We start from the raw sequence: 26,284 nt of genomic DNA on the forward strand, positions 1-26,284 counted from the left end.
GACGCAGAGGCGCGTCACAAGGCCCTAGAAGAGGAGGCGCATCAGAGAAAACGAGAGGCTGAGGCGCTTCGATGGGCGAGAGCGGACGAGGCGCTTCGAAAAGCGAAAGAGGCGCGAGAACAAGAGGCACTTCATATAGCGCGAGAAGCTGAGGCGCGTGAGGACGAAGCGCGTCGAAATGTGCAACACGAGGCGCGCCGTGGAGACCAAGAGGTCAAGATACGTCGCGAGGCGCAGGACGCAGAGGTCGCCTTCGAAGGCCTGAGAAAAGGGGCTATCCAGGACAGTGATAGATCACCCGAAACTAAAGAGACATCTCAGGGCGAGCTAACTGAGTTAGAGAGTGTCGAGGCTGTCGCTATGTCAGGAGTACAGACACCTAGCGACGACACCGAGGATATGCTAGTTGAGCCGATGAGGTTTTGGCGGTGAATATCGAAGGCAGCGTACTTGCGCGCGCGTGCGTCGAAGCTGCCAGCATTCCGAGCCGTTCAGGGAGGAAAAGGCGTCGGCGAAAGAAAAAGGGGAACGCAAAAGAGACTAGTAGCGGTAAGCGTGCTAAAGCGCTAGCAGAACGCGACGACCGCATCTCTCGAGACGCCAAGTTGAAGGCTTGGCCAGAATTCCCAAAAGGGCGTGCTAGGAAACGTCCCAAGTTGAGAGTCCCGCGGGGATCTAGATTGTGCGCTAAGCGCATCGCGAGGAAGCGAATGTCGATGAGATTCAGAAGCCGAGGTTTCCGTCTTTTCTCATCTTTTTCACTGCCGTGTAGAGGCAGGAGCGCAACGAGGTGTCGCGCACATAGGTATCGTGACAAAGGTCCCAAAGTATGCACAAAGAGTCGTGCAAAAAGAAAGCGTCCGCAAGACAGAAATGCGGCAAAGGTCGCGACGCGTTTGAGGAAGAAGTTCGGACGTCGGCGCGAAATTGCGAGAGGGGCGCGATTGTCATTATTGACCGGTTTCTACTGCATGCGTCTGAACCACCAAGAGAACAGGAGGAGAGTAGCGCATGGTTCGCGGAATCGGTCAGAGGATGAATTGATGCGCAATCATCAAGACAGTAAGCGCGAGACAGCTGAGGAGCATGTTGATGCTGATGAGCATCGGAGGCGGACAGAATGCTCCAAAGTCTGCACCAAGAAGCGTGCGAAAGGGAGAAAGCGTCCGAAAGATAGAAATACGACAAAGGTCACGACACGGTTGAGAAAGAAGTTCAAAAGTCGGCGCGAAATTGCAAGACAAGTGCGATTGCCGTCAGGGACAGGTTTCTACCGCATGCGCCCGAACCGCCGAAAGAAAAAGAAAAGAGAAGTGCATGATTCGCGGAAAGAGTCGGCGGGCAAAGGAACTTTTCGTTGTTCTTTTCGAAGAGCGTCGGATCAGGTGCGAGATCGCAGGCGTCCAAGCCGCCGAAAGAAAAAGAAAAGAGATGCGCATGATTCGCAGAAAGGGTCAGTGGATAAAAGAACTCCCCGTTGTTCCTTTCGAGGAACGTTGAAACAGGTGCGACACCGCGAGGTCGGTGACCTTCGCGAGATGGCAGGAGGCGACAAAGAAAAGTCCGCTACAGGGAAAGTAGTGAGGCTCGACGAGGGGGTGATTAACTTTCATGCGTATCGTACACCCCGCTTGACGAGAAAAGCCTTCTGGGCGCGACCGCCACGAGTGCGCCTGAAAAATTGTTGAGGACATCTGTTAGCTTTTCAGGAATGTCGATCCAGGATTTGTTGGAAGGAATTTTGAGTGTTGATTTTGGTTAGTGACACGTATCAGAGCGAGTCAAGGGCTTTAAGAGATGAGCGCCTTGAATAGGGTTACGTCAGCTGACTACGAAAAGAGTTTGTGGCGTTTCCGTTGCGTCTCATGCGTGGACGCAAGGAAACATTGGGCGGTTTTCGAGTGGCGTGCGCTGAGTTAGCGTTGGCGTTTGAGGCCTGCTGTTTCCGTCACTTGGCGGGAGCCCGCAAGCGGTTGGCGTATGACACGTGCGCAGTTACACGAAAGGCCGGCGCAGGGCTTTGTGTGCGCCGTTCGGGAGCTCCCTAGTAAGTCAAGGTGTCCCACGAGTGGATAGCGGAACCTTAGGCGTTAAGCTGAGAGCTTGCGAAGAGGAATAGGCAAGGTTAGGCTTTGTGCGAGTTTTGGCAGAGCCACGCGAAAATTGGTTTTGTTTGTTTGTTGTTTTTTTTTTTCGCGTGCGTTCTATGTAGAAAGGAAAGGTTATAGCGAGTCGCTCGGTTTGTTTGTAAAGATTGTGACCACAAGAGTAGAGCTAGGTTAGTCGTACATCCGCGGAGTAGAAGCTCGCACTGGCACTAGTACGTGCAATTACGGATGTCGTTTGCGGATTCAGTTCCTGATGTGGGTGCAGCGTGACAGAGTGCTCACGGGAACATGTCTAGCTTTAGTGGCGCAATAATAAGAATAACATGCGGAAGCAGTAACCCGTATGGGAGTGAGCTGACGGCGTAGAATAATACACGTTAGCCGTGAGTAAAGATTTTACGACCGCTAATTGTGAAAGAGTGGTGTTTGTCGAGCGTAACCGAATTTTACATGTTTGTGTTTACTGTAGAGGCAGTAATTTTGACCTATGTAGTGTCTATATTTTGGAGGTTAATCTTCTAGAGTTGTAGCTGAAAAATGTTTCAACGGAGCTAGCTGTAGGTTGAGTTTTGTTTTGTTTTTGTACTAGTTAGCGTGAGCATTTAAAGAAAAAGGTAGTTCAACATTGTTTTATGTGAAGGGTGTAAGCTTTATTTTCAATTTCAGTTCATAGTTAGTAGAACCATGTTGTGTTCTTAGTGTGTTACGCTTACGCTGAGAGCGTTTAGTGAGAATTTAGCGAAGCCTTTGAGCTTCCGTTGGCTTCCTTGGTTGTTTACCTTCCATGCCTAAGCAGCTTTAGTACAATTACAATTCTTGTATTCTTTCGGAGTTGTTTCTTTAACAACACCTGAAATGGAGGTCTGTTGTTGAACTCGTCGTCATGCGATACGCACTTCTCCTCGTTTTATTTAAAGCGGGAACGTTAGTTGTCAGTAAGATTTGTTTCATTCATGTCTGGCAATTCGAGGGAGTGCGGAGGGCACTTGCAGCGTTGGGTGTAGTTTGATAATGGTTGCCCTGTCGAGTTCGTCTTATCCACAGGAGCATCGAGTCCGTGCCAGCCGAGTGTTCGTGTGGAATGTCACGAGAGCGGTGATCTTGGGAGCTTCGCCTCGAGCCGTGGATGAGCCTGGTGTCCGGCCGCATCAATTCAGCCGAGCTACGTGGAGCAGCTCGTCCTCCTGATGCATTGTTTGGCGGCGGGGGTGCTGTTGTGCCAGAGCACCTGACCGAACGTGGAAGCGGGGATCAACCCCTGCATGCTTTGTCTGCAATCCGGGGAAAACGGCGTCTTCACCCGGCCGGCCCCGTCAACTGACGCCAGTCGTTCTTCAAGGCTGCCCAGCTATGGAAAGGCTGCTCAACTCCTGCGGTGTAAAGGAGGTTCAACACCTGCGGCCGGCGGACGGTCAAAATACAAAGAGGACGCCAACACCTGCGTGCGGCTTCTGGCAGCGCGTCGCAATTGAGACTTCTAGCAGCGCGCCGCAATTTGGAGAACTTGAATAGGAGCCAACACCTGCGACCGGCGGACAGTCAACAGGACAATGGACGGCTAGACGATTTAAGGCCGTGCCGGTCCGTGGAACGGAAGAGAGGGAGATCGGAGAAGGAGAACGACTCGAACGGAGTCGAACCAGCCGACGTGGTCGGGCTGGCAGTCATGTTGCCTGGTAGCAAAAGTATGTAAATAGTTGTACATAAAATCTTTTCCTTCTTCACCTTGCCATTACTGACTACTCCGAGCACGATACACACCCGTGTTCGCACCGGCCACGCAACCCGAGTCCCAACAGCGGTTCCACAGGAGGGATGCAGCGACGCGTATTCCCAGCAGCGAGCCTGAGGGACGACATCGGAACCTAAAGGTGGCGGTAGCGATGGGCCACGCAACCTCATTCGTAACAGTGGTGGCAGCGGTGGGATGCAACGACCTCGGATTCTACGCCGCGCACCCGAGGGGCCCTACCTCATTCCTAACAATACCCAGGCGGGCGAGCTGTCGAGCTTCTTCGGCGCGTTGAAAGTTGGCAGCAACGTTGGGGATTTTCTTTGTCGGGGACGTTCGGCGGCATAACATCGAGCGTCGTTGCCGGGTTCCATCTGTAGACCAACTTGTATGGCGTCATTTGCGTCGTTTTTATTGCGATAGCAATTATATGGACAGTCTCGACGGGTTTCTGCCGTCGCCGTCGCCCTCATGTCCTTCCGGTATGAAGTCCAAATTGATAAGATCTCCTGCGCATTGTTGTTCTACCGCGGGCGAGCGGGGGCGACCAAAGCGGCCGAAGCAGAGATCAAACGAGTCGGCCCGTTTCCGTCGCTCGCAGGGTGTATGCGATAACATCACCCTGGTCGGGAGGCCTGCTCTCGAAGCAGACAGGAAACGTCCTGCCGTCTTGTCGCGCGAGCAGCCGCTACCTTGAATTTTGGATCTAAGGGCGCGATCGCTCGCGCGCGCTATCTCGAAAGCCATCAGAGCGGGCGGCTCGCATACCCTTCTACTTGCTGAACTCTCAATGCGAAGTGACTATGCGGAGAGCATTTCCCTGGAGCGGCCGTATTCTCTTACACCAGCGTTTTGTAGTTACGCGAGATCGGATACAATGCAGTTATCTGCCAGCCTCACTTCGTGTAACACTACAATTTGTTGCTATGGGATTCATTGCTTCGTCCTTGAGGTGAAACTGTGACTTTTTTGTACGGCCGTGCTGTATGCGAAGGTCACGTACGGAAGGGTGACATCCCACGTCTTGTGTTAGACGTCAACGTACATGATGAGCATGTCCCCGATGTATTTGTAGAAGGCGAGAAAAAAGACCACAACACAGAGAAACGAAGGGAACCAGACGTCGCGCTAGTAGCAACTGAAGTTTAATGAAAAGCGCAGAAAGATATATACACACACTACAAAAATAACAAGATTAAAGAATCACGCAACCGTACAATGAGTATGGCCCAACGAATGAGTAGCATGGCACAACGAAGTTTTTGTACAGAAGTCGAGAGTTTGCACAGGTTCCATTGTAGATCCCACTCTGTGCGAGATTCTTCGTAGCAGTGTGAACCAGCTGTTGGAAATATATCTTCATGGACTTCACAAGAACGTCTTTTGGTACATGGACTATTATTTAGTTTTACTGGGTAGTCAAGACTACCACAGAGTAAACATTGACGTCCTGAAAGTTTACAAGGAGCGTGCCTCTGGACTGAACTTGTCGGGTTTTTTTCCCTAGGTCGACCAGACCACTCCTCAAGTATGGATCGGCCCACTCAAAAACTGTTAAAAATGGCACAGCGCTTTCACGTATGAAGTCGGCCCTCTCCATAGACTGAGGCGCTGGATTCTCTGATAACCTGTTGGGCTCTGTTTGCGAGGAGCTTGTCAGATGGGCGAAATCTGGATCGCTTTCAGTGCCTCATAATGACAGGGCGGAAAAAGGGAAGAGAAGGTCGCGGTTGTACGTTACATGCATAAGACCTCGCACCGTTTAAAAAGCGTCGCGTAGCGCTTCGACGTTGACGTGGTGTTCAGTGCGCCTAGAAAGATCTCACGTGTTTGCCCTGCAGTGGAAAGGAAGGCCAATAGATCATGCTCAAATGACGGATGTTGCCGTGTGAAACGCGTTAATAAGTATGTGCCCTGCCGCGTAGCTGTGGTTTATAAGTTACCGACAACTTGCCAACGCTCGTGCATCGGTCAAACTGGGCGATGTCTTAATACACATAATATACGAGCGCGTAACTTAAACAGGGACCGAAGTCGCTGTTTAAGTTACGCGCTCGTATTTTAAGTATCATGAATTGCCAACGGGCCCAGTCAGCCATTTTAACATTTTAATATATGCCAGTGTGACCACGAAAGGTCTCTGAGGACTGACAAGCTATCGCACCTATCTGCTCATTGTCAGGCCTGTGTGTACCAGCCTTTGTTTAAGGAAACGTGTATTTTGTATTCAAACCGGGTTCAGAGGACTTGAGAAATTGTTGACCCATATCGCGAAAGCGGGTGTTTCATGCATCAGCTCTCCTGCGGTAGCGCTATCCAGCGACGAAGTGGAATACTTCGATGTCACTTAATCTGATGGCATAAACTTCCTTGGCGTTTTTAACAGGAAAGTGTTTTATGCTGGGGTCCACCAAGACTTCATGACGTATTTCCGTCACGGATATGGGGTTGATAAAATGGACGCTAACAGATGAGAAAGAAAAAAACTAAGAAAAAGTTCCCAACGAGGAATCGAACCTTCGACCTCTTGGCCCACGACGATAAGCACCCAGAGCACTACCTTCTAAACTACCGCGGCAGATTCTAGACACTCCACAAACGCATCTTATATCTCTCGCACATTCGTCTCGCGTGGGGCTCTGTTGGGGTGTTAGGTGGCGCTAGGTGGGGCGGGGCGGTGCCGCCGTCTGTGAGCGGTGAATAGAAGTAATGCGGCTATACACTTACAAGCGCCGATAAATAACGCTTCGGCGACGGCGCAGTTAAAGCATGGCCTCCAAGATTGCGCGACGGCGCGCAATCTCGCAGGCTATGGTTAAATAGTCTCGATACCAGCAAAATAAATGGAAGGACACTTTGTAAATTCCAAAGTGTGTTCGGCGAAAGCCTGTGCCCATTCCACTGGGAGTGTCACCTACAACCGCTTCCCTGCCCTTGGTGCCCGGTGACATGTTAGCCCGCCGCATGCGCTCATTCTTCTTCCGCCGTTTGGTATCGTGGGAATCCACACTCTTGGGGCGCTTCTCCGAACCACTTGCCGTGGAATCATCAACGGGGCCGCTTGGGAGCTAATTCGACTGCTGCAACGAGACAGTTTCTTAGCGCTGGTGTAGACGAGGACACGTAGGAAGAGACACTAGACACATACTCACAACAATTGTTTTGTTGTTGTGAGTAGCGCCCATGTGTCTCTTCCTATGTGTCCTCGTCTACGCCAGCGCTAAGAAAACTGACTTTCCATTATGCACCAACAAGCCCACATCGCTACACTGCATCGAGACGTCTGACGAAGGCGCGTTGCCGCGCAGCCTACCCAACGCCGCTACTAGCGGGAAGACGGCCTTTAAAGCGCGCCCTTCGCCCCATTTTGCGGTGATAACGCCGAAACACCTCAGATCTCTGGGTACCGCCAGCGGCAACTGGTGCATATAAATAGCTCGCCTTTAGTGTGCTGGAGAATGTGTACTGCATGGCGGCATTGCCTCGCGCTGCGGATGGAGGGAACACAGTTTTGAATCGCCGGTCGCGCACTTTCGAAAAAGTTTCTTCTGAATTATCTTGAATTGTGGCTTTTATATATATATATATATATATATATATATATATATATATATATATATATATATATATATATATATATATATATATATATATATATATATATATATACAGGACATGGCGGCGACGGCGATGACATGAACGAGCAGAGTGTCCATAAAATTGCATCAAAAAGAAAAGCATGTGCTCAAGGTCATCACGCGTACCGACGAGCGGACGCAGCTTCTTGACCCCTTGACATGCCCCCCCTCTGCGTAGCTATCAGTGCGCTCGCTGGTACGAAAGGAGAGAGAGCGCTTAATGCGTGCGACAAATCCATGTGACTCCGCTCGTACTTGAAGGACCCCAAAAATTGTTGCGGCAGTCGGTTCGCGAGGCATTAAAGATCTTCCTCCCTTCAACGAAGCCATTGGATCATTACTTGGAAAGGGGTTGCAGGGTTCCTTTAAGAGAAATTCTAACTCATACAGCTGCAGATCTATTCTTAAACATCAATTCTTTTAATATACGGGGAGAAGCTTGTGCCGGCGCTTCAGTCGTGTTTTTCTCATCTCTCATTCTGAAATGCTCCAGGGGCTCATTGCTTTGTTATACACAACCTATATAGAGACAGTCCATTAAGCCGGGGAAAGCGTATGGGACATTATTTTAACTGTAATTACGATATAGATTGAAATAAGTTGAAGGGGACGGTTTCATCTGGGTATATCTCGGTATGGGTATATAACGCAGTAGGAAGGACTTTTCAAAAGAAAGAAGCGTGCAAAGCAGAATGTGTCTTTTGCGTGCTGCCTTCTTCTTGCGATCGTTCCTGCTGTACCAGATGGAGATACGAGCGTATATGCTGGCTGAAAAACACGCACGGCCACTTTGAACCGAATTGTCACAAGCTTTTCCAGGTAAATAAGAATAAATCTCCAACTCTCTGAGCTAGTATTGCATGTAAAACTTGGTTATTACACCTTGTCAAAGATTGTAAATTTAATTAACCGGAAGCGATGCGTGCGTTTTTCGGACGGGGGCTCATCAACCAGGGGCCAGGGGTGTCACACGGGGGCATTTGCTTTAACAAAATAAAATCGCGCATCACAAGCAGAGGGATACTACACAAAATGAGACACTCTGATGCGACAATAAACGATGTCGGAATTGACTCGCAAGGAATAACAACACTGACGTCACAGATGCAAAATTGTCGCGGCAATACCGCGGCGACACTGCACTGACACAGGGCCGGGCAAAGATACTGAAAGTATTACGGAATAGAAATATTGAAATACATGTGCTGGAAGTAAAAAATACAGGTATTGGAATACATTTGCCCTTGACGTAAGGTGATACTTTGGATATACTTCTGGAAAAAGACAACAGTGTATCCCGGAGAACACATTCAGGAATACAGATACAAGAATACAGATACTGGAATATTTCTTTTTATTTCGGGGATGCTGATGCTCCACAAAGACGTTTATTAAGTGCAGGATAATATTATGAATAATGTTGCAAAACATAAACACTTGCAAGTCAAGCATGTCGTTTCGATCACTATCCAGCGCAAGTTAATTAATAAAAAGTAAGCATTTACACACAAAATCTGTTTTACTGAGAAGGCTGTTGCGTGAATTGCACATAAACAACAGCAGCTTCTGTTGCTGTTGTTTAAACAACAACAGCAGCTCTCTTTGAGCCAACTTCGGTTCAGCCTCAATGCAAGACTCGCTATCTCGCGGCATGGCTGGCCACCCCAGAAAATTGGGGGTGCCGCACCGGCCTTGAGAGGCAGGGACTTTCGTCGGCCGACACTCCGCGATTCGGCCGTCAGCGGCGTCAGGCGCTTTACCATACGGGCCATTCCGTGCGCCACGTGGTAATCCCCGAGCCGTGCTCGCTGTGTCGCCGACCGGGAGCGCGCCTTTGCTTGGCTGCACAGTGAAGCCTGTGTCCATCTCTTGTCTGCTCCTTTTCAACACTAGCGTTGCTCTGTGTGAAAACAAGCTTTGATTTTGCAGGAACCAGAGTCGAAGCCGTACCCCAAGGCTGTCTTCTTCATCATCGGCAATGAGTTCTGTGAACGCTTCTCCTACTATGGCATGCGAAGTGAGTACTAATCATTTTTCTCGTCTTCGATGAAATGCTGCTGCTGCAGAGGTTTTCGTTGTTTCAAGCACTCACGGAACCACACAATACACAGCCAGCAGACAAAATTAATCGACTCACGCTTTGTGTAACGCGTACACTACTCATCACGAACGACGTATTCCAACTCGCCCACATTTCGTTACTCGTGCTTAATACGCACACGCTAGCAGTTGTGTTGTCTTTAAAGTGCGTAAGCATTTCTGCGCCTACTCAACGAGGAAACGGTCCTTCGATCATAATGTCAAGAAAGAAGTAAACCAAACAAAGAAGCGGGCTTTGAGCCCAGGCCCCTACTCTCCAAAGGTGTTAACCACTGCGCTACAGACGCTCGAGTGTGAGTAATGATATGGCGGCGCGAATAACACGGCACACACAAAAAAAAAACATGGCTGATCCCTCTGTCATAGGAATCGGTATAACACGAAAGTGAAACGTGTCTTCACAGACGTATTTGAGCATTTGTTGTGCATTTTTTCGCCCCATGCACGAAGGAATGAATGCTACAGCATCAAATTGTAATGTTACGCGAAGAACGGCAAACCGCTCGAAACTTGCAATGCGCTGCTCAAGCAGGAAGGACACGCGGAACGAACATACACAGGATGAGCGCGAACTGTCACAGTTGTAACTTATTTCTGTGTGAGCAGCGCGCTCCTTTCGCAAAAGCGACCGCTGCAGTGACCGAGGTAACCTTCGTGCTCTCAACGGAAACTTGCAGGCAGAGCGCAAGACGTACAGTCAACCACAAAAGTTTACGGACCACGCGAGCGTGTGGCCAAGAGCCTCTTCGCGACACTTCCGCTACGTCAGCGGCGATCGACAGCAGCGCAGCGCCCGAGACGCATCCCTTCCTTAATCGATGGCCTGTCTGTTTTCCGACTGGGCAGAAATATTCTTCGCCTTTCACTTTTTCACGAGACGCGCTCTTTGGCGGCCGCGCTCTGTCCGCATAACTGTTATCAGTCGCAATCCTTCTCACAGTGATACCTACCCAACGGCACGCCGTTCGAGGCACGCCGTGATAGCTTTGATCCTGCTATCAAAGTGTGACCAGGCCCCGGAAAGTCTCAAGTTCCAGCGATCGCCGCAGAGGGCGAAAAAATCAACCGCGGCGAGTTCCATCGATATGCGCGGAGAGTGGAGCTACTGACTCCTCTTTTAGCGGTCGGATAAGTTAGTTCGCATTTTCCGTGTTAGGGGTGCTCAACGCGGCCAAAAATTTTATTTCAGAACGTATCAGAAGATTGCTGAAAGCTTAGTTACCGTGTCATTTTGCATATAGCTAGTAGGGACCAGTTTTTATGTTACTTCTAGAGTTAATACAAGAGCTTGATTGTTTGAGGACAAGTATTGAGATTACATTGACGCTCGAAAAGCAGCAGCCCATTGGCATCGATTGCGCTTCGGTCGGTTATTTCATTCAAATTGTACCGCGGTCGTTTGCTTTGATCGGCGTTACGCAGCTCCGTTTTAAATCACTTTTGATATAGCAGTGCGAGTTTGCGCGCCAAATTTTACATGCCGCTGCCACAAAGCGAACGTGTCTAAAGCCTGTGAATTAAGTCAGCTGTGACGCTTCACCGGCTGCCAGCGTGAAAATTCAATGCCAGCAAAGAGCTCGGAGACTACCTACGAAAACGGAATAACCATGCACCATGTGGGTGTGCGCACCGGTGAGTGAAAATGCACTGCTTTGCATTTGAACATAGCATTGTTTTTTTTTTGCATGCGCTACGGTTTTTGTCATTTCAAAAGGTTTTACGACTCGTCCAGCTGATCGGATGCACCGCTCGTGGATTACAATGACATTTTCTAAGATTATTTACTTCGTTCTCACTTTTGCAAAAAATGTCTTTACTGCTAAACTTTGTAACACAGATCACAGCATAAGTTTTACCTATTTCTGCACAAATTAGTCTTCTGAGATAAATGCTCATAAGTCCAATGCATGGTAGAGCCAAGTGAACTTATAGTATGTATATGCATTTATACATTTTCGTAAGTTTACAATCATACATATTACATTTGCATATACCATGTAGTTTATAGAGTTGGGAAATTAACTAACTTAGTATCCTCTAATTGAGGCTTGGTCAGACACGGTCCACTGAAGGTCACCACTAAAACACAAACAAAGCAATGTTATGTGCACACTATTTTTCTCATGCAGTGCTCTCATATACATTCTTCTCAGACATGAATCGCAATCCACTCACGCTTCTACCATAGTAATCATTATTTTTTCCTCTTCCAACCCAACCACAGCCTCCAAGAAACTGCTCATATCAGCACACGCTGGGATGCTTTATCTCTGAACCTACCTCAACTCAGCAGAGGATGTTCCACTACTGAAAGTAAATTCGTCGTCCCAAATCCTCACAAGGTATGGTTGTGGACACTTTACTTATTGAACCAATTTTTTTTCTTTCATTTCTTTCTTGCATTTTCTCATGACTCAATTTTTTTTCTTCTCAGAAAACTGGACAAGAGAGAGATCATTGGTTTCCAAGCTACCCACACCAAGTCGTAAGAAGCTCAAGAGTCGCCTATCCACCACCAAAGTTTACCAGGCGGACAAATGCAAGCCTTATACTGAAAAGCAGTGATAGTGTACGGTATGTTGAAGCAGTACAAAATTGGGTCCACTAATTATTGCTTCTTGCTTCATGAATTATTCAGTTTAGAGGAAATGTGCTGGCTTCAAATTTCTTGGATAGTGCATGTAATGGGGTGCACATACTGTACTTTAATCTACGTGTGAAACTTTGCATAGAGTATTACGTGTAACTTGGTAGCAAGTGGGCCAGTAGTAGTGCATATTTAGCAGCACTTGTTTTTCCCAGTGAATATAGTTTGCTGCAATTGTGGAGGCTGTTGCAAAGCAATGGCAGGGAAAGCTACAGTAGTGCTGAAACAAAGAGTTATGTGTACCGATTGCTTGTAGGGAGGGACACTGTGAAGGTTCTAAAATAGAAAACTGTGTGTAAACACTCGTGCCTTCATTAAACAAGGCATTTCGTGTAGTGGTGACCTGGAGAATAGTTTCTGGGTCGCTACTCTGGAATAAATAACTTTTGATGATTTGAGTAGGAGAACGGAAGCATGTGCATAAGGACATTTTGGGCAGTGTCTATGAAACAGGCTGTTGAATTTGTAAAGCATTTGAAAATTTTGTCTTTAGTTTTATTCAATGAACTTCGCCAATACATTAATGGGATGATATGTAAACATACACATCCAGAAAAGAGGATACAGCACCGTTGCATTTGTGCAAGCAATTTGTTTTGTATGTGAAGTGGAACCACAGACAAGGAGCAAATAATATTTGTTCTAGATAACAGACCTGACACATGACACGGAGTTTTTAAAAGTATGTTTATTATAACAGAAAAATTAATGAGTGCACTCAATAGATACAATCAGAGTTCGATAGAGTTGGCCAGTGTTTGTGCATGTTAAAGATTTGAATGTGTAATAACTGCTATTTCTTTGATATTGGCGTGAGCTATATATCCAAAAAAGGCTAGTTTTGTGTTCATGCTTGTGATGCGCTGCAGGTAGACACGGACCAGAAAAAACGAGAACAACACAGGGTGATGCGCAACACCTTGCGCTGTTCTCGTTTTTTCTGGTCCGTGTCTACCTCTGCAGCGCATCACAAGCATGAAGACGTGCCATCTAGCCCCTATTGCCGCCTTACTAGTTTTGTATGACACCGTGTTAAGAGTGAGGCAGACAATTAGGAGGTAGTGAAGGATGAAAATGTAAATTCAGCTTCTGCAATCGTCCGTCGTTTAAGCAGTGTCTTTCACGACTATGCACCATTGGCACCAGAAAAAATGGACTAATTTATTTATTTTACAGTGCGAAACATAGCAATTAAACAAAAAAGCTAATTATACACATTTGACAGAAATGATTACTCACTGCCTATTTTTCCAACATTGCTACTATTACTTCCAGCACTTCCTAGCTGTCTAGTATACTACTGTTTCAAATGTCTCTATTGTGCGCGCACACATCATGTGCAGTCTATTGTCGGTGCTGTCCACTGGTACATCATTCTTTTTTATTTATAAATGAGTGCTTTCAGGAACACGCACAGGCATCCGCTATCACATACGTCAGTTGACAAACAGTGGGCGAGCAAGGGTAGCTCACTTCTCGAAACTTGTCTTCCGTGACAACCTTTACAGGAATATTCACTTCCTGAAATGTTGGATTCAGGCTAAGGCTTTCCTTATTCGCCAACAGTTGCTCAACTGAAGTGTTTGTCACTGTAACCTCTTTTGACACATGAACCAAGTTTCCTTTTCAACGTGATACCGTAAATGTTGTTTTCCCAGAACACACGAGCTTAGCTGAACTGAAAGTTGAGCTAAATGGTCGGAATTCATCGTAAAAAGATTGGCGCGCAGGCACGAACACAAGGATATTGAGCACAATAACGAGAACACGTTATGTACAGGAATAGCTAGCACAACAGTGTGGTTTCACTTTTTTTTTTCAGCGCCGAGTGGCTCTCGCCAATGTGTTGTCAAAATAGTACGTCGGGCTGAAGCTAATCTTACTGACACTGCATCTTTTGCGAGCTTTGATGCTGTTTGTTTATTACCGCTCAAATCCTCAAACGCGCATGTGTAAGTGAGAAAGAGGACGGGCAGCACTGCACGCAAGTACTGTGCAAGGGTCACCCAGTATCGTCTGACGCTTCATTCTGCGTACTATAAGAGGTATGCTGAACGAGCCAAGAGACAGAGTTGCTCAGTTTCAGCTGGCAATTTTATTAAGCAGATGGATATTTCTGTTTCTTGTATGTATTGTTCAACTCTGTAACTGACAGTGCTGCTTGTTTACATGTGTACTGCTGCATTCACGATTGCCAATAAACAATGTAAGCTTACTTGCTTGGCGTGTTTTTTGCCAGTTGAGGCCGTTCGGTCACCTGGCGACGTAACGAAAATATTTGTAGTAACGATAGGCTGCCACGCGCGCGAATACAACCCCCGGACAGCACTGAATAAACTCCCAGAACCAGCGGGCGCGCACCGCGACCGCCCGCACCCGCCAGCAATGCGGCAGCCATATTGCCCCAGCGCAGTGATGATGATAGTTTTCGCAGCGCCATCTCTTGGTCGGATACTTTAGTTCACAACGCCACCGCTACCCTTATTTCCGTTGCACTGTCAAAGGTACAGTTTCTCTTCTGTAAATGGTAGTATAAGTGTTCTGTGGTGTGACCGTCATACTGCACATAAGCGCTTTGCGTGAAAACTGCCAACTAACAATGCGTTGCGAGGCCAGTGAATAACAATAAGACCCATTTCCGGCCCAGCGCTGCGGTCGATGGTAGATGGCGCACCGCTAGGTGGCGCGGACAGGCAGTTTGGCACGCGCTCGCGTGGTCCGTAAACTTTTGTGGTTGACTGTACAAACCACCGAGATCACGAGATAAGCGCCCGTACGAGCGACCACGCCCTGTCGAGGCGCGCGCTAATCCGCGGGGGGGGACGACTTTTAAAGCGCGCTCCTCGAGCCCTTCGCGCCATCTCGCTAGTGATAACGAAAACACGCTGTACCGCCGATATCTCAGTACTGTCACCGGCTAATGGTGTACATAAATAGCTCGCCGTTAGCATAGCATCGAACATGCCGTCTGTGGCGGAGTCGTTTCGCGCTGCGCGCTGGCGATGGAGAGGTCGCAAGTTCGACTCCCGGTGACGGAACTTTTTGTTATAGTTTTTTCTTTGCCATATGTTAGTCTTTATATTTTACGACGTCATATCCGTGACGGAAATGCGTCAGTGGAGCCGTGGTGGACCCCGGCATAAAACACTTTCGTGTTAAAAAAGATGGACACAGGACGACGCGCTATCTTTTCTTGTGTGCCGTATTGTCCGCGTCCCCGTATCGTTATGAACCCACACCAACTCGCCCAACTTTTTATTATGCCGAGTGTGAATATTTCTGAACCATGTGAATGCGTAGTAGCCGTGGTGAATAAGAAATGTACAAGGCTACGCAGAATTTTTTCGTAGTGACAAAAGGCCCTCAGCAGGACAAGAGCAGACATTCCGTATTTCAGGATAATTAAAACTTTGTAAAAAATTAATGCCAGACTAGTCGGGGAATGCGCGTTTTACGCTGGCGAATGCTGGAAAGAAGAAGAAAGAAGCCCTGCCGACCGAAAACAGCCTTCCAGGAAAGGCCATAATCTGCAGTGAAACTACGCCTGCGCATTATTTGGGCCCGTATTCTGAAACGCTCCTTAGCTCAGTGAGGGCGCCTTAACTGCTTGAGGGCACCTTATCACGTATTCTGGAACGCTCCTTACCAAGGTTCCCTCGCGGACGCCCTCCTTACCCTCAAGGCAAGGTGGCGCTACCTTCAGGCCTGCTTACCTTGCTACTTGCACTGAAAAGACGCTTCTCTGCAGTACTTTGTCAGCGACGGTGTGTCTGATTTCTTATTTTCGATCGATGCATTGCACTTGTGCACAAGCTCGCTATATTTCTATCTTCGTCGTTGTTGGAAAATTGCTTGCCCGGTGTGTTTTCTAACGTGCGGAACGGCTGTCGAAATTTTTCGTTAAGATTGCGCAGCGCGAAGAGGACGAGGCATTCTACAGGAATAAAGAACAAAGAACCCAGGCAGCACGCCGCCATTGGGCCGATCTCGGCCCAACGTCGGCAAATGACGGCAGCAATATTGGCCCCACGTCGGCAAATCACGCTCGCGCTACTTTCACCCGCATCGGCCCGACGTCGGCTAGCCGCTTTTGGGCCGATGCGGGCTTGCCGGCTTCGGGCCGACGTGGGCTAGCCAGCGTCGGTCCGAGGCGGGCCTGCCGTTATTCAGCCGATGATGGCAAGCCGTCATTGGGCCTATGTATGCAAGCCGATGCTGGCGCGGTGTCGGCCCCGCCGACGTCGGGTAGCCGCCGGCGTGACCGTTTACACCCGTTATTATGCTTTAGCAGTGGAGGCTTACCGTGTGTTAAGTACGGTAGTACTGTACCGTCGTGGTCGGCACGTAGCTAGTTTATATGGAGACACCGGCGGTAGGTGCTCGATACGTAAAGTAACCTGATCAGGTGTGCTGATACATGTGTTATAAAGTAAAATGGCTGCGTGCCGACCACGGCAGTTCGGTATTACTGTGGTTACTGTACTGTAAGTCAGTAGCGCTAAAATAGACTATTCGCGGCCCAACGACATTCATCGACTGCCATTGGTGCCATATCCAAAAAATGCTTCCTAATTAGAACGACTGCTCCACTGATGTCTTAGTGTGCGATTAAGACCCACAATTCTGTTGAACCGTGGAAGGCCGAGAGCGAAAGTCAATATTGTCTCAAACAAAACTAAATTGATGAAAGGCCGGCTGCACCAACTACGCATGCGTCTGAGAAATTACGGAGCAACACATTTGCAAGGTGATAAACACAAATTTATTCACAGATATGAACACACGCCAGCAGTTCCGGAATAATTATGCCATAAAGGAATATCTAAACATCTACAGATACCGTAGCCAACATCTAAAACAACCCCACAGCCCCCGTATTCCTCAAAAAAAGCAGGACAATCCTAATCGAGAATGGGATCAGGCGCAAAATCATAGGCGTGCGCAGGATTCCCCTTCAGAGGGGGTGGGGGGGAAGGTTCATCGCGGCGCCCCCCCCCCTCCCTATTAAGTCAATGTGTTTGGCAGACCTTGCGCCCACCTCTAGGTGACTACGGGGGCCGGCCGCCCCCCCCCCTGCCCCACTGTGCGCACGCCTATGCGAAGAGTTACAATCTCTTCAATGTTATGCGCGGCACATTCACTATAAATATTGAAAGAACTAGAACGGGCAAAAATAGGAATAAGGATTAACGAAGTCTATCTTAGCTACTTGCGTTTTGCGGACGATATCGCGCTTTTCAGTAACGACGGTGCCGAATCACGAAAAAATTCTGGAGATGTAAACGAAGGCAGCATTAAAGTAGGATTAAAGACGGACCCGAAGAAAAGAAAGATAATGTTAGGCGGCTTGCCGAAAAAGCGAGATTAAGAGTGGCAACTAGACTAGAGGATTGTGTATACGCGTGAGCTAATTACGAGCAGAGGAGCACCCCCCCCCCCCACGTTTATTAAGTTCACCAAGGAACGGTAGGCATTCGCAACACACGACTGGCAATTAAATTAGCGTTATCCTTTAAGCGGGAATTGCAATTTTTCAGTGATATCTTAAGGGCCAAAAAGATGGATAAACTGCTGCACGCGACGCGAGAAACATTGCGAGCAGTACCACAAGATCCCATGAACTCTACATCTAAACAAGATAGACACGCACGCATTCCTAATCTAAAGGTAAGATTGTAACAGAAAGGAATCGTGCATAAAAACCACTCACGTGTGCCCGTTGGATCGCTAAAAACACGAGCGAATAAAAAAATACAAGCGCACCATATCAGAATGCACAAAACACGATGGTCAATAGAGAATACGCGATAAGAAGAGAACAAAAATCTGATGACACGTAACAGCAGTGAACACGCGGCCTTATATGAGGTGAGCATGGAAGCAGGGGGCCACTGGTTTCTCGGTGCGGTGATCTCTGCCGAAAACAATGCCGGAATCCTGCCGCGTATCCGTCTCGTGCACGATTTTGACTTTCCACCACACATGTCCACACACCGCACTTCTTGAAGAATTCTGCTGGTCGGAGTGAAAAAAAAACCTGCTCCCGCAGCTACGATTGTCCCGCCGTCTGGACGGCTACCCTACCCTGCCTGGTCAAGCGAGTTTCGCGACAATGACGCTGAACGAAGGAAAGGGAGAGAAGAAGACGAAAAAAAAAATGCGAATTCTCCCTTCTTGACAGCACGGCTCAGCCTACCACAATGGTGTGCGATCCCCCCAGCATGTCTATGGGCATGCCATTTGAGAAAGGCGTTCGTCGAATTTTCAATGCATCACTTGTTGCCACATGTCGCTGCATGAAAACTTTCCGTACACCACGTTGGAGCCGCATTTTTCATCGTATTTCACGTGCCATAATAATAATTTTATGCGACTGTTTCTGAAAGCACGTCGGAAGCAATCGTTGAGCGAGATTTTTAGTTGAAAAAGATATGTATGTCGCAAAATGGACGGCAAAGAAGTGCAAATACGAACTGACAAACACGTGGCAAACACGTGTTTGTTATTTCGTTAAAAATGGTCAGCGGGCTAGTTGATTTGTAAACATTCAAACGACAAAACGTGTTTTCACTTCGCCCGGTCTTTTTCGCACCATACCTATTTTTCTCAAGTAATGAACCAACTAGCTCAGCAACACGCCTTGCTGAGCTTTTACTATTTTCATAAAGTAAAATTATGTGACATCACTGAAGGAAATGCGCTTGTTACGCTTCACCCAAACACGCTCGTGAGTAAATATGTGTAAACACAGAGATCGAAAACTGTCCGTGTAGTATATGAGCGCTGGCGGCACACATTCAGCGGCTGAAAGGATATAGCGCTATAAATATGATGACGGGCTCGATTTATGCACAGAATTAGTATTCACATAAAACTTCTTCCGCTAAAAGCATTCGTGCGGGAATGTTTGGGTGAATTTTGATGCTGGATACATTAGCGCAGCCGGCCGACCAGCGGCAAAAACATTTACGAAACAGAAGTACTTCGAATTTGGCCCATGAAGTTAATGGTATGTGTTATAACGTTTCAACATTTTTGATAGCGTTGAACAACTGGTCAACGAAGTGGCCATCTAATTTCAGTCAGTTATTCTTCTAAAGACCACCTTTTTTTGGTAGAAAAGTGACTGTGCTAGTGATAGTTGTTAGTCATTGTCATAGCAGAAACGAATAAGAGAATACAAGCTATTCAGTCCGCGATACTTCGCGCCCCGAGTCGTACGTGCGGCATTAGCACGGTACAATATTTGAACTTTGTTATTTGTGCTAGTACAGCAATCCATGTAGCGGTATTCTACAGCTTAAGCTACAAATATTCAAGCGCCTAATGCTCTATTGCATTACGATTGTATCCTAGGCGGGCGAGCTGCCGGGCTTCTTCGGCGGGCTAAAGGTAGAGCGCAACGTCCAGGTTATTCTCGTCACTGACGGCCGGCAACACGGCGTCCAGCGTCGTTGAGGGGCTTCCGCGAACTAGTTTGAACGGCGTCATATGTGCGCCGTTTCTTACACTGCCGTGTTAACTTCAGGTTATGTGCGGAAGATATTATGGCGTTCCATGTCATGTGTTCGACGTACAGTACATTCGGCGAGGGTTTCATTTACCCGCTCGGTGAGGCCATTCGCCTGCGGGTGATGTCCGTCGGTGACTTGTGTGGCTCTATTTCAAGATGGTTTGCGTTAGCTCTGCCGTAAAAGCCGTACCTCTGTCGGTGACGAGGACTTTTCGAGCGCCGCGACGCAGGAGGACGTTCTCAACAGGGCATGTATACCTGTCTGAAGGGAGACAAGAAAGTTCCAACATCGTCGATAAGCCATCGGCTCCGCCGATGTCAGCTGAAGCACGGCAGAATGACGGCATGCTCGGACCAATGTTGCCGGTGAAAACCACCGGCTCGGCCGATGTCGGCGAAAGTACGGCAAAACGGCGGCTAACTCGGCCCAATGTTGCCGGTGAAAGCCATCGGCTAAGCCGATATCGGCGGAAGAACAGCAAAACGCCGGCAAACTCGGCCCAATGTTGCCGGTGAAAGAAATCGGCGAAGCCGATATCGGCGGGAAGGCGGCAGAAGGCCGGATAACTCGGCCCAATGTTGCCGGTGAAAGACCAACATCGGCTGAAAGGCGGCGAGATCGGCCCAATTTTGCCGGCAAAGGTCAACGGCTCCGCCGATATCGGCGCCAGGCTGGCAATGCTGGCCCGAGGTGGGGCCGCGCACAGCCGCCGTAATACCAATATCGGCCCGACGTTGTGTGCTGCCTGGGAAGGGGCTCGAGGAATGCGACATAGGTGGGCCCCCTCATCCGTTCGTGCTTCCAGGAATGACAGTTCTTGTTTGGATGAGGCTAACGATGACCTCTTGTGCATGGGCATTCTTCACATGCCATACGGGCTGCTTCCACAATGAAGCAGGTGCAGTCGTCCGCGTAAGAGAAAATCACATTAGTCTTAGCAAACACAGAGGGGCAGCCGCATGCGCTACAATGTGTGGCCATGGAACCGTCCTTTCCTTTTCTGCGGATTATCTCATCCACTGAGATTAGTCATCCGTTGTGATGCACGCGACTGACCTGTGACTATTTTAATGCCTTGAAGAGGCAAGCCCGAACAATTACCCTTTTGACAAGTTTATGTGCGAAGTTGAGAACAGTGGCATTGCTTCTACGAGCCTGGTTCATATGTCCAGCAAACCTGATCACGGGTGAAATCGAGCTTAAGCTCAGGGAACCCGACGAAATCTTAGTGGGAAATATCACATGTTATAACGAGGGGCGATATACATCCTTCATTATTCCGACCATTTGTGACAATTCAGAATGCAACCCCAAGGCACCACACTGTAAGACTACTAAGAAATCGTCCACATATATCTGAATACTATCAGGACTTGGGCTCCTAGAAACCGCAGCTGTAAGACTTTCTCGTTTTGTTAAACCAGGTCTATCCACAAAGGCGCGATACACGACCCGATAGACGCGCCCTTGTTTTGAATGCAAACATAGTAATTTACTTGGACATATGTACATACGAGACAAATTTACACCAAAGTGAGGAAATTTCACATGCTTAACACTGCTCGGTTTTGAAAATCAATCCCACCCACGTCTTCAACTCTTTAAACAATCTTTATTTCTCGCTCCCACAACTTCAAAAATATTTTTTCCGCTTAAAACAAAAAAAAAGTAATTGATAAAGCTTCCTTAGTCAGTAGACAATCAATTTTTCTAGTAAATGTGTTCTTCAGCATATTTTTACTAGGACCACCTCCATGTCAAATTTGCGACTAAAAATTTACAAAAATTTACTTTTTTGCAACTTTCTCGGCAGCTGTAAGCACCATTTCACGCTATACAGGGTGCTTTTTTCTAGACAATACAGATATTTTATAAAAAAATCTATGACAGTCAGGCTTTTGTCGTTTTCGCACATGACCTCTATGTCAAAGCGGAAGTACTTTCCCGCAGCTAAAATGACGTTGACGCGACTAATTAACAAGAAATTGTTAATTAACCTTCAAATAAATAACTTGAGGGCAGTTGTTTATATCAGAAAGTTGTAGTGCATGATAATTCGTCACATTCCCATTTTTTTTAGAAATCGCAAAAGTTGCACCTAGCTCGAGATATCCAGCATCGAATTTCAAGAGTGAAATCGAAACAGACGGCGCCCGGCGCGCACAAAGCGCGGCGGAACACCGGAACGACACGTGACAGGGAAGTGACGAATTTTGAATGAAGGCGCGCCGAAGCTGAATATGGTCAGAAAAATCGGCAAACATTTTGAAATACACGAGTAGATAGCTTACTACGAAAAAGTGCGCAAACTAAACAGGGAAGACACACGCACAAGTGCAGCTTAATGTTTGCGTATTAATGCTTAATAGATAGCCTAATGTTTGCGTGCGATGGGTGGTGCTTATCTGCTTCTTTCTTAAACAGGCGCGAAAAACTGTTTCGCCTGTCTGCAAGAGCAGGCAAAGAATAGGTTGATATTGCGGTTTTCTTGTTCGAAAGAAACAGATAAGTACCAAACACTGCACGCAAAGGTAAGGTGATGCGCAGGCACAGTGCCATGAATTGCAGCTTTTCACGAAAACATACGGCCGCGCCTTCAAATTTCGTAACTCCCTTGTGGCGGTCAGTTCCGGTCTGACTTAGTAGAACGGTCGCGCTTCTTCGCGCCTGACAGTTTTGATATTACCCTTGAAATTCGAAGACAGATATCTCGAACTACGTGCAACTTTTGTTATTTAAAAGAAATATAGGTATACCATAAATTGGCACGCACTACATGTTTTTAATACCTGCCCTCAAGTCAATAACTAAAAATATAATGAACGAGTTTTTGTTAATTAGTCGCAACAATGTCAATTTTAATGAGGCAAAGTATTTCCGCCTCGACGTGAAGTTCTTGTGCGGAAACTACAGGAGCATTAGTGCCATATAGTTTTTATTAAAAAAATCTGTATTGCCTAAAGAAACACCCTGTATACTATGAGGTAGGCATTTGGTCTGGCTGGTTCATGATTAAGTGCAGAAAACAGCGCTGAAAGACAGGACGAAGAAAGGACACAGACCACAGCGCCGACCGAATGTGTTTTATTCTTTCAGTCCGCATGTATATATACTCCACCCCAATCTCGAGGAAACATAAAAGCGAAAAAAAAGAAGAAAAAGGAAAAAATATTTGGTATGTTTTTTTTTTTCTTTTCTGTTTCCTTGAAGTTGTGGTGGAGTATATACATGTGGCCTGAAAGAATAAAAACACATTTCGTTGTTAGTCAGCGCCGCGGTTTGTGTCCTTCCTGCGTCCTGTCTTTTAGCTCTGTTGCTACAGTGAACCCTGTATATGTCTCAAACTGTATTTTCGCTACAGCAAAGCTTCCTGTCAATCTGTTAGTGCAAAATATTTCGTTTCACTAAATGTTATCTTTCCACGAAAAGTTCCCCAAGGTCGACCATATTGTTCTTATTTAAGCTAGCATAAACTACGAAAGCGTACGAGTTCGGGAAACTTTTTTTTTAAACGAAAAACCTACGATCGTTCTGTAAAGAAAATGTCGTCCTAATTTAGAAAGAACGGATTTTTTGACAGCGCGTCTTACGAGCCATACGTTCGAGCTTTGCGAGAAAAATTTCACATGTGCTTTGCAGCAGCGAAAAATTTGTTTTCGCATTAAATCCTTTGGCTGAGGACCTTGAGATGGATAGTGCTCAGTCTTTTTTCAACCAAATTGCATCTGGTCGTGCGCCAAGGTTTGGAGAGTGACAGGCATGGCTTGCTCCGCACAAGAACGCTGTGCGCGTATGGATCCGGCTTCTGATAGTGTCTGCTTTGAGGCCCTAGTGCACCTGTAATAATTTGGCGGTCCTTTTGAGACAATCGCTTGCAGCGTTTGTGGAGATAGGTTTGCGACACGCTTACCCTACGAGGCGACCGGGAAGGAACGCGACGTTCTCCACTGCCGCAGCGAACAAAGACTCTACGGCCTGGTTCGTCGACTCTCTGACACGGCGCAGAAAAGGCACTCGAGGCAGGTTCTCAACAAACACGGATTTATTAACCCAAGGTGCAGCACAGTGCGCCAATCACGGGTTTGCGGGCCGTCAGGGTAACTCCGCAAGACCGATTGAGCACGCTTGCCAGCGGCGCTACGACTATGACACAAAGGGGTAGCAGTCGAGTGCACGAACGAGAAGCCGCCTGCCAGAGCAGCGCGTCAACCTCTCGCGCAGGCCTGAGAGCACCTGACGTGGGCAAGCCCGCGCCAGATACAGATAGAAGCGAGCTCATGGGGGAAGGAGGTTGTAACTGGAGACCAATGAGGACAGGCGTGCGCAGTCACGTAAGCTAGCGTGGTGACTTGTCCAGACATGTCCGGACGCGTGCCCGCGCGCCGGAAAGCCGACGCATGGCTCGGGCCAGACAAAGAGGCCTGGCGCCGCCGCCGTGGTGGCCATACTGCCGATTAACGGCGGTTCACGGCGCTCCAGCCGCGCGGGGCCATCACACGCGCTTGCTGGGGAACGAGGCACCAAAGGGGAGGGCGCGCTCGATTCCCACACGTTTGGCCTGCAGGTATGCCTGACCGCATCTGCCGTCGCAACGGGCTGTTTCCACAGAAAAGTTCTCTACGAGGAGTCTTATCACTCCAGTGTGCTTAGTGGATTTGTTTCAAGATCACAAAATTTACGTAACTCACGTTGAAGTGCGATAATAGACATACGTCTGTGCGACACATACCTGTGCCGCCCAATGGTCTCACGAGTGTTTTAAACATGTCTGGCAGAAGGACGGGCTTAAGTAGAGGGCGGAAGAGACGAAGCCCTGCCCTGATCACTAAAAGATGCATAAAATTGATTAGTTCATCCAAGGCACAGCTCGGCCCTATACATCTTAGTCCTGACTCTTCCTTCCTCTCATTCCGGGTAGCGGGCTCATTCGAGGTCATCGAGCGATGATTTCTAGTAGAACCAAACAACTACAGCCATCATTCGACAAAAGTTCAAGTGATGTCTGACTTAGCGAAAGCTGGTCACGCGCAAGCGCATGTGTGCTGTTGCGTAGTTTAAAATGCCGTCAGTAGGGCGGTTTGCTGGGCTGGTTGATAACGCATCTTGAACATGGCAGCGCCGAACAACACAGATGAAAAGAAACACTGACACTTTAAGTTTTCGACATCGCTGAAATAATAAATGGATATACACGCGCTAACTGACCTACTAGGTTTCTGTCGCAATGCGCCCTCCCTGCCGGGAAGTGGACACTAGCACGTGTGCTGTGACAAAGTGACGGTTATGCGTGAAACAGTGGCAGCCAACAATGGTATGCTGCGTTACGAAATGACCTCGATAAAAGATCAGAAACGGCTGGTCGCCCACGATGGAGTGAGCTTCAGGTACATGCAGATGGCACACCGTCGAGGGCCTGATTTAGTTATAGAGCCGCATTTTTGTACACTCGCCGGGTTTGTCGCGAACAATGTCGCCGCCACTGCAATCCATAACTCATAGATGCCTCGCCTAAAAGACAAGGAACATTTGACAATTCACGTAATGTGGTGAACCCAAGTAAGCGGAATGTTCCAAGGATACGCCATTTGCTGAAGAGCCTTTCTCCTGTCGGGCAGGTGGAGCTTGGCGTCATGACACAACTTCAAAGCGCTAAAAAACAGGGACAGACGAAAAAGAGTGGACACGACGAGCGCTAACTTGAAACTGAAATTTATTACAAGAAAGAGAGAAAAGGTAAACTCTATTGGATGCCATGATGTCTTACAAACTCGTTCAAGCTTCCGTGCTTGGGAGCTTGGCGTGCTAGCCAATTGTTTTCTCCCACTTAACGCTCAGTTTTATTATAGCTGCTGGCCGTCCTGGGAACGCGTTTGAATCAGCCTTTCAAAATCTTTCCAGCGTTCGCCAGTCTCTAGAACGGCCGGTCAAAAGGACGCGATCATGCAAGCGCGAGTTAGGAATTGGATTATCTACAAGTCGGAATTTTCCTCAAATCTGTCATTCCTGATATCGACCTAACGCGTTGTGCAGCAGATCGCTTTCAGTCCGCCAACATGAAATATTTCAATGAAGCGTGCAATGAAGTGCACTGCTTCCAAGTTGTTTTAGGGGCGAAAAGGGAATTTTTATTTTTCCTCCAAAAGTACAAAGCACTGGTTCCACACAAAATACGGTTCCACAATCGTTTCGACACTGAATTACATTGGCACAGGTTCCACAGCAAAGTCACATACAATATTTCACATTTTCGCAGACAATATTTTAGCACTCACACCACAAGACATGGCAGTGGCGTTTATGTAGTTCCTAGACCCTGTATGGGGGCACAAGTGAGCGTAACCCTGTTATTGACCATTTTAACAAATGCACACGACCAGCGTTTCAAGAATTCTTCCTCGCCCAAGAGAAAGAATTCTGTGTCCAAGTGATCTAATACAATATTGTACATTCGCATCAGCAGCGGCCACTGGTTTTGGCGAGCCTTTGCCTGCTTGACTGCTAATCCCGTTTTCCCACAGTGTAAACATCCCGGCGGCCAACACTAG

The 26,284-nt window shown here is 47.8% G+C and overlaps 1 protein-coding gene across 1 annotated transcript in view; it reads left to right on the forward strand.

Annotated features, from left to right (window-relative positions):
- LOC119383896 (peptide transporter family 1) overlaps positions 1 to 26,284 on the forward strand; it is a 658,636-nt gene that overhangs the window by 106,629 nt on the left and 525,723 nt on the right. Inside the window, exon 2 of the mRNA XM_037652169.1 lies at positions 9,408 to 9,495. Coding sequence (XP_037508097.1) covers positions 9,408 to 9,495 — 88 coding nt within the window. The remainder of the gene's footprint in view (positions 1 to 9,407; positions 9,496 to 26,284) is intronic.

The sequence above is a fragment of the Rhipicephalus sanguineus genome, chromosome 1, assembly GCF_013339695.2.
Source record: "Rhipicephalus sanguineus isolate Rsan-2018 chromosome 1, BIME_Rsan_1.4, whole genome shotgun sequence".
In the NCBI taxonomy this organism is placed as follows: domain Eukaryota; kingdom Metazoa; phylum Arthropoda; class Arachnida; order Ixodida; family Ixodidae; genus Rhipicephalus; species Rhipicephalus sanguineus.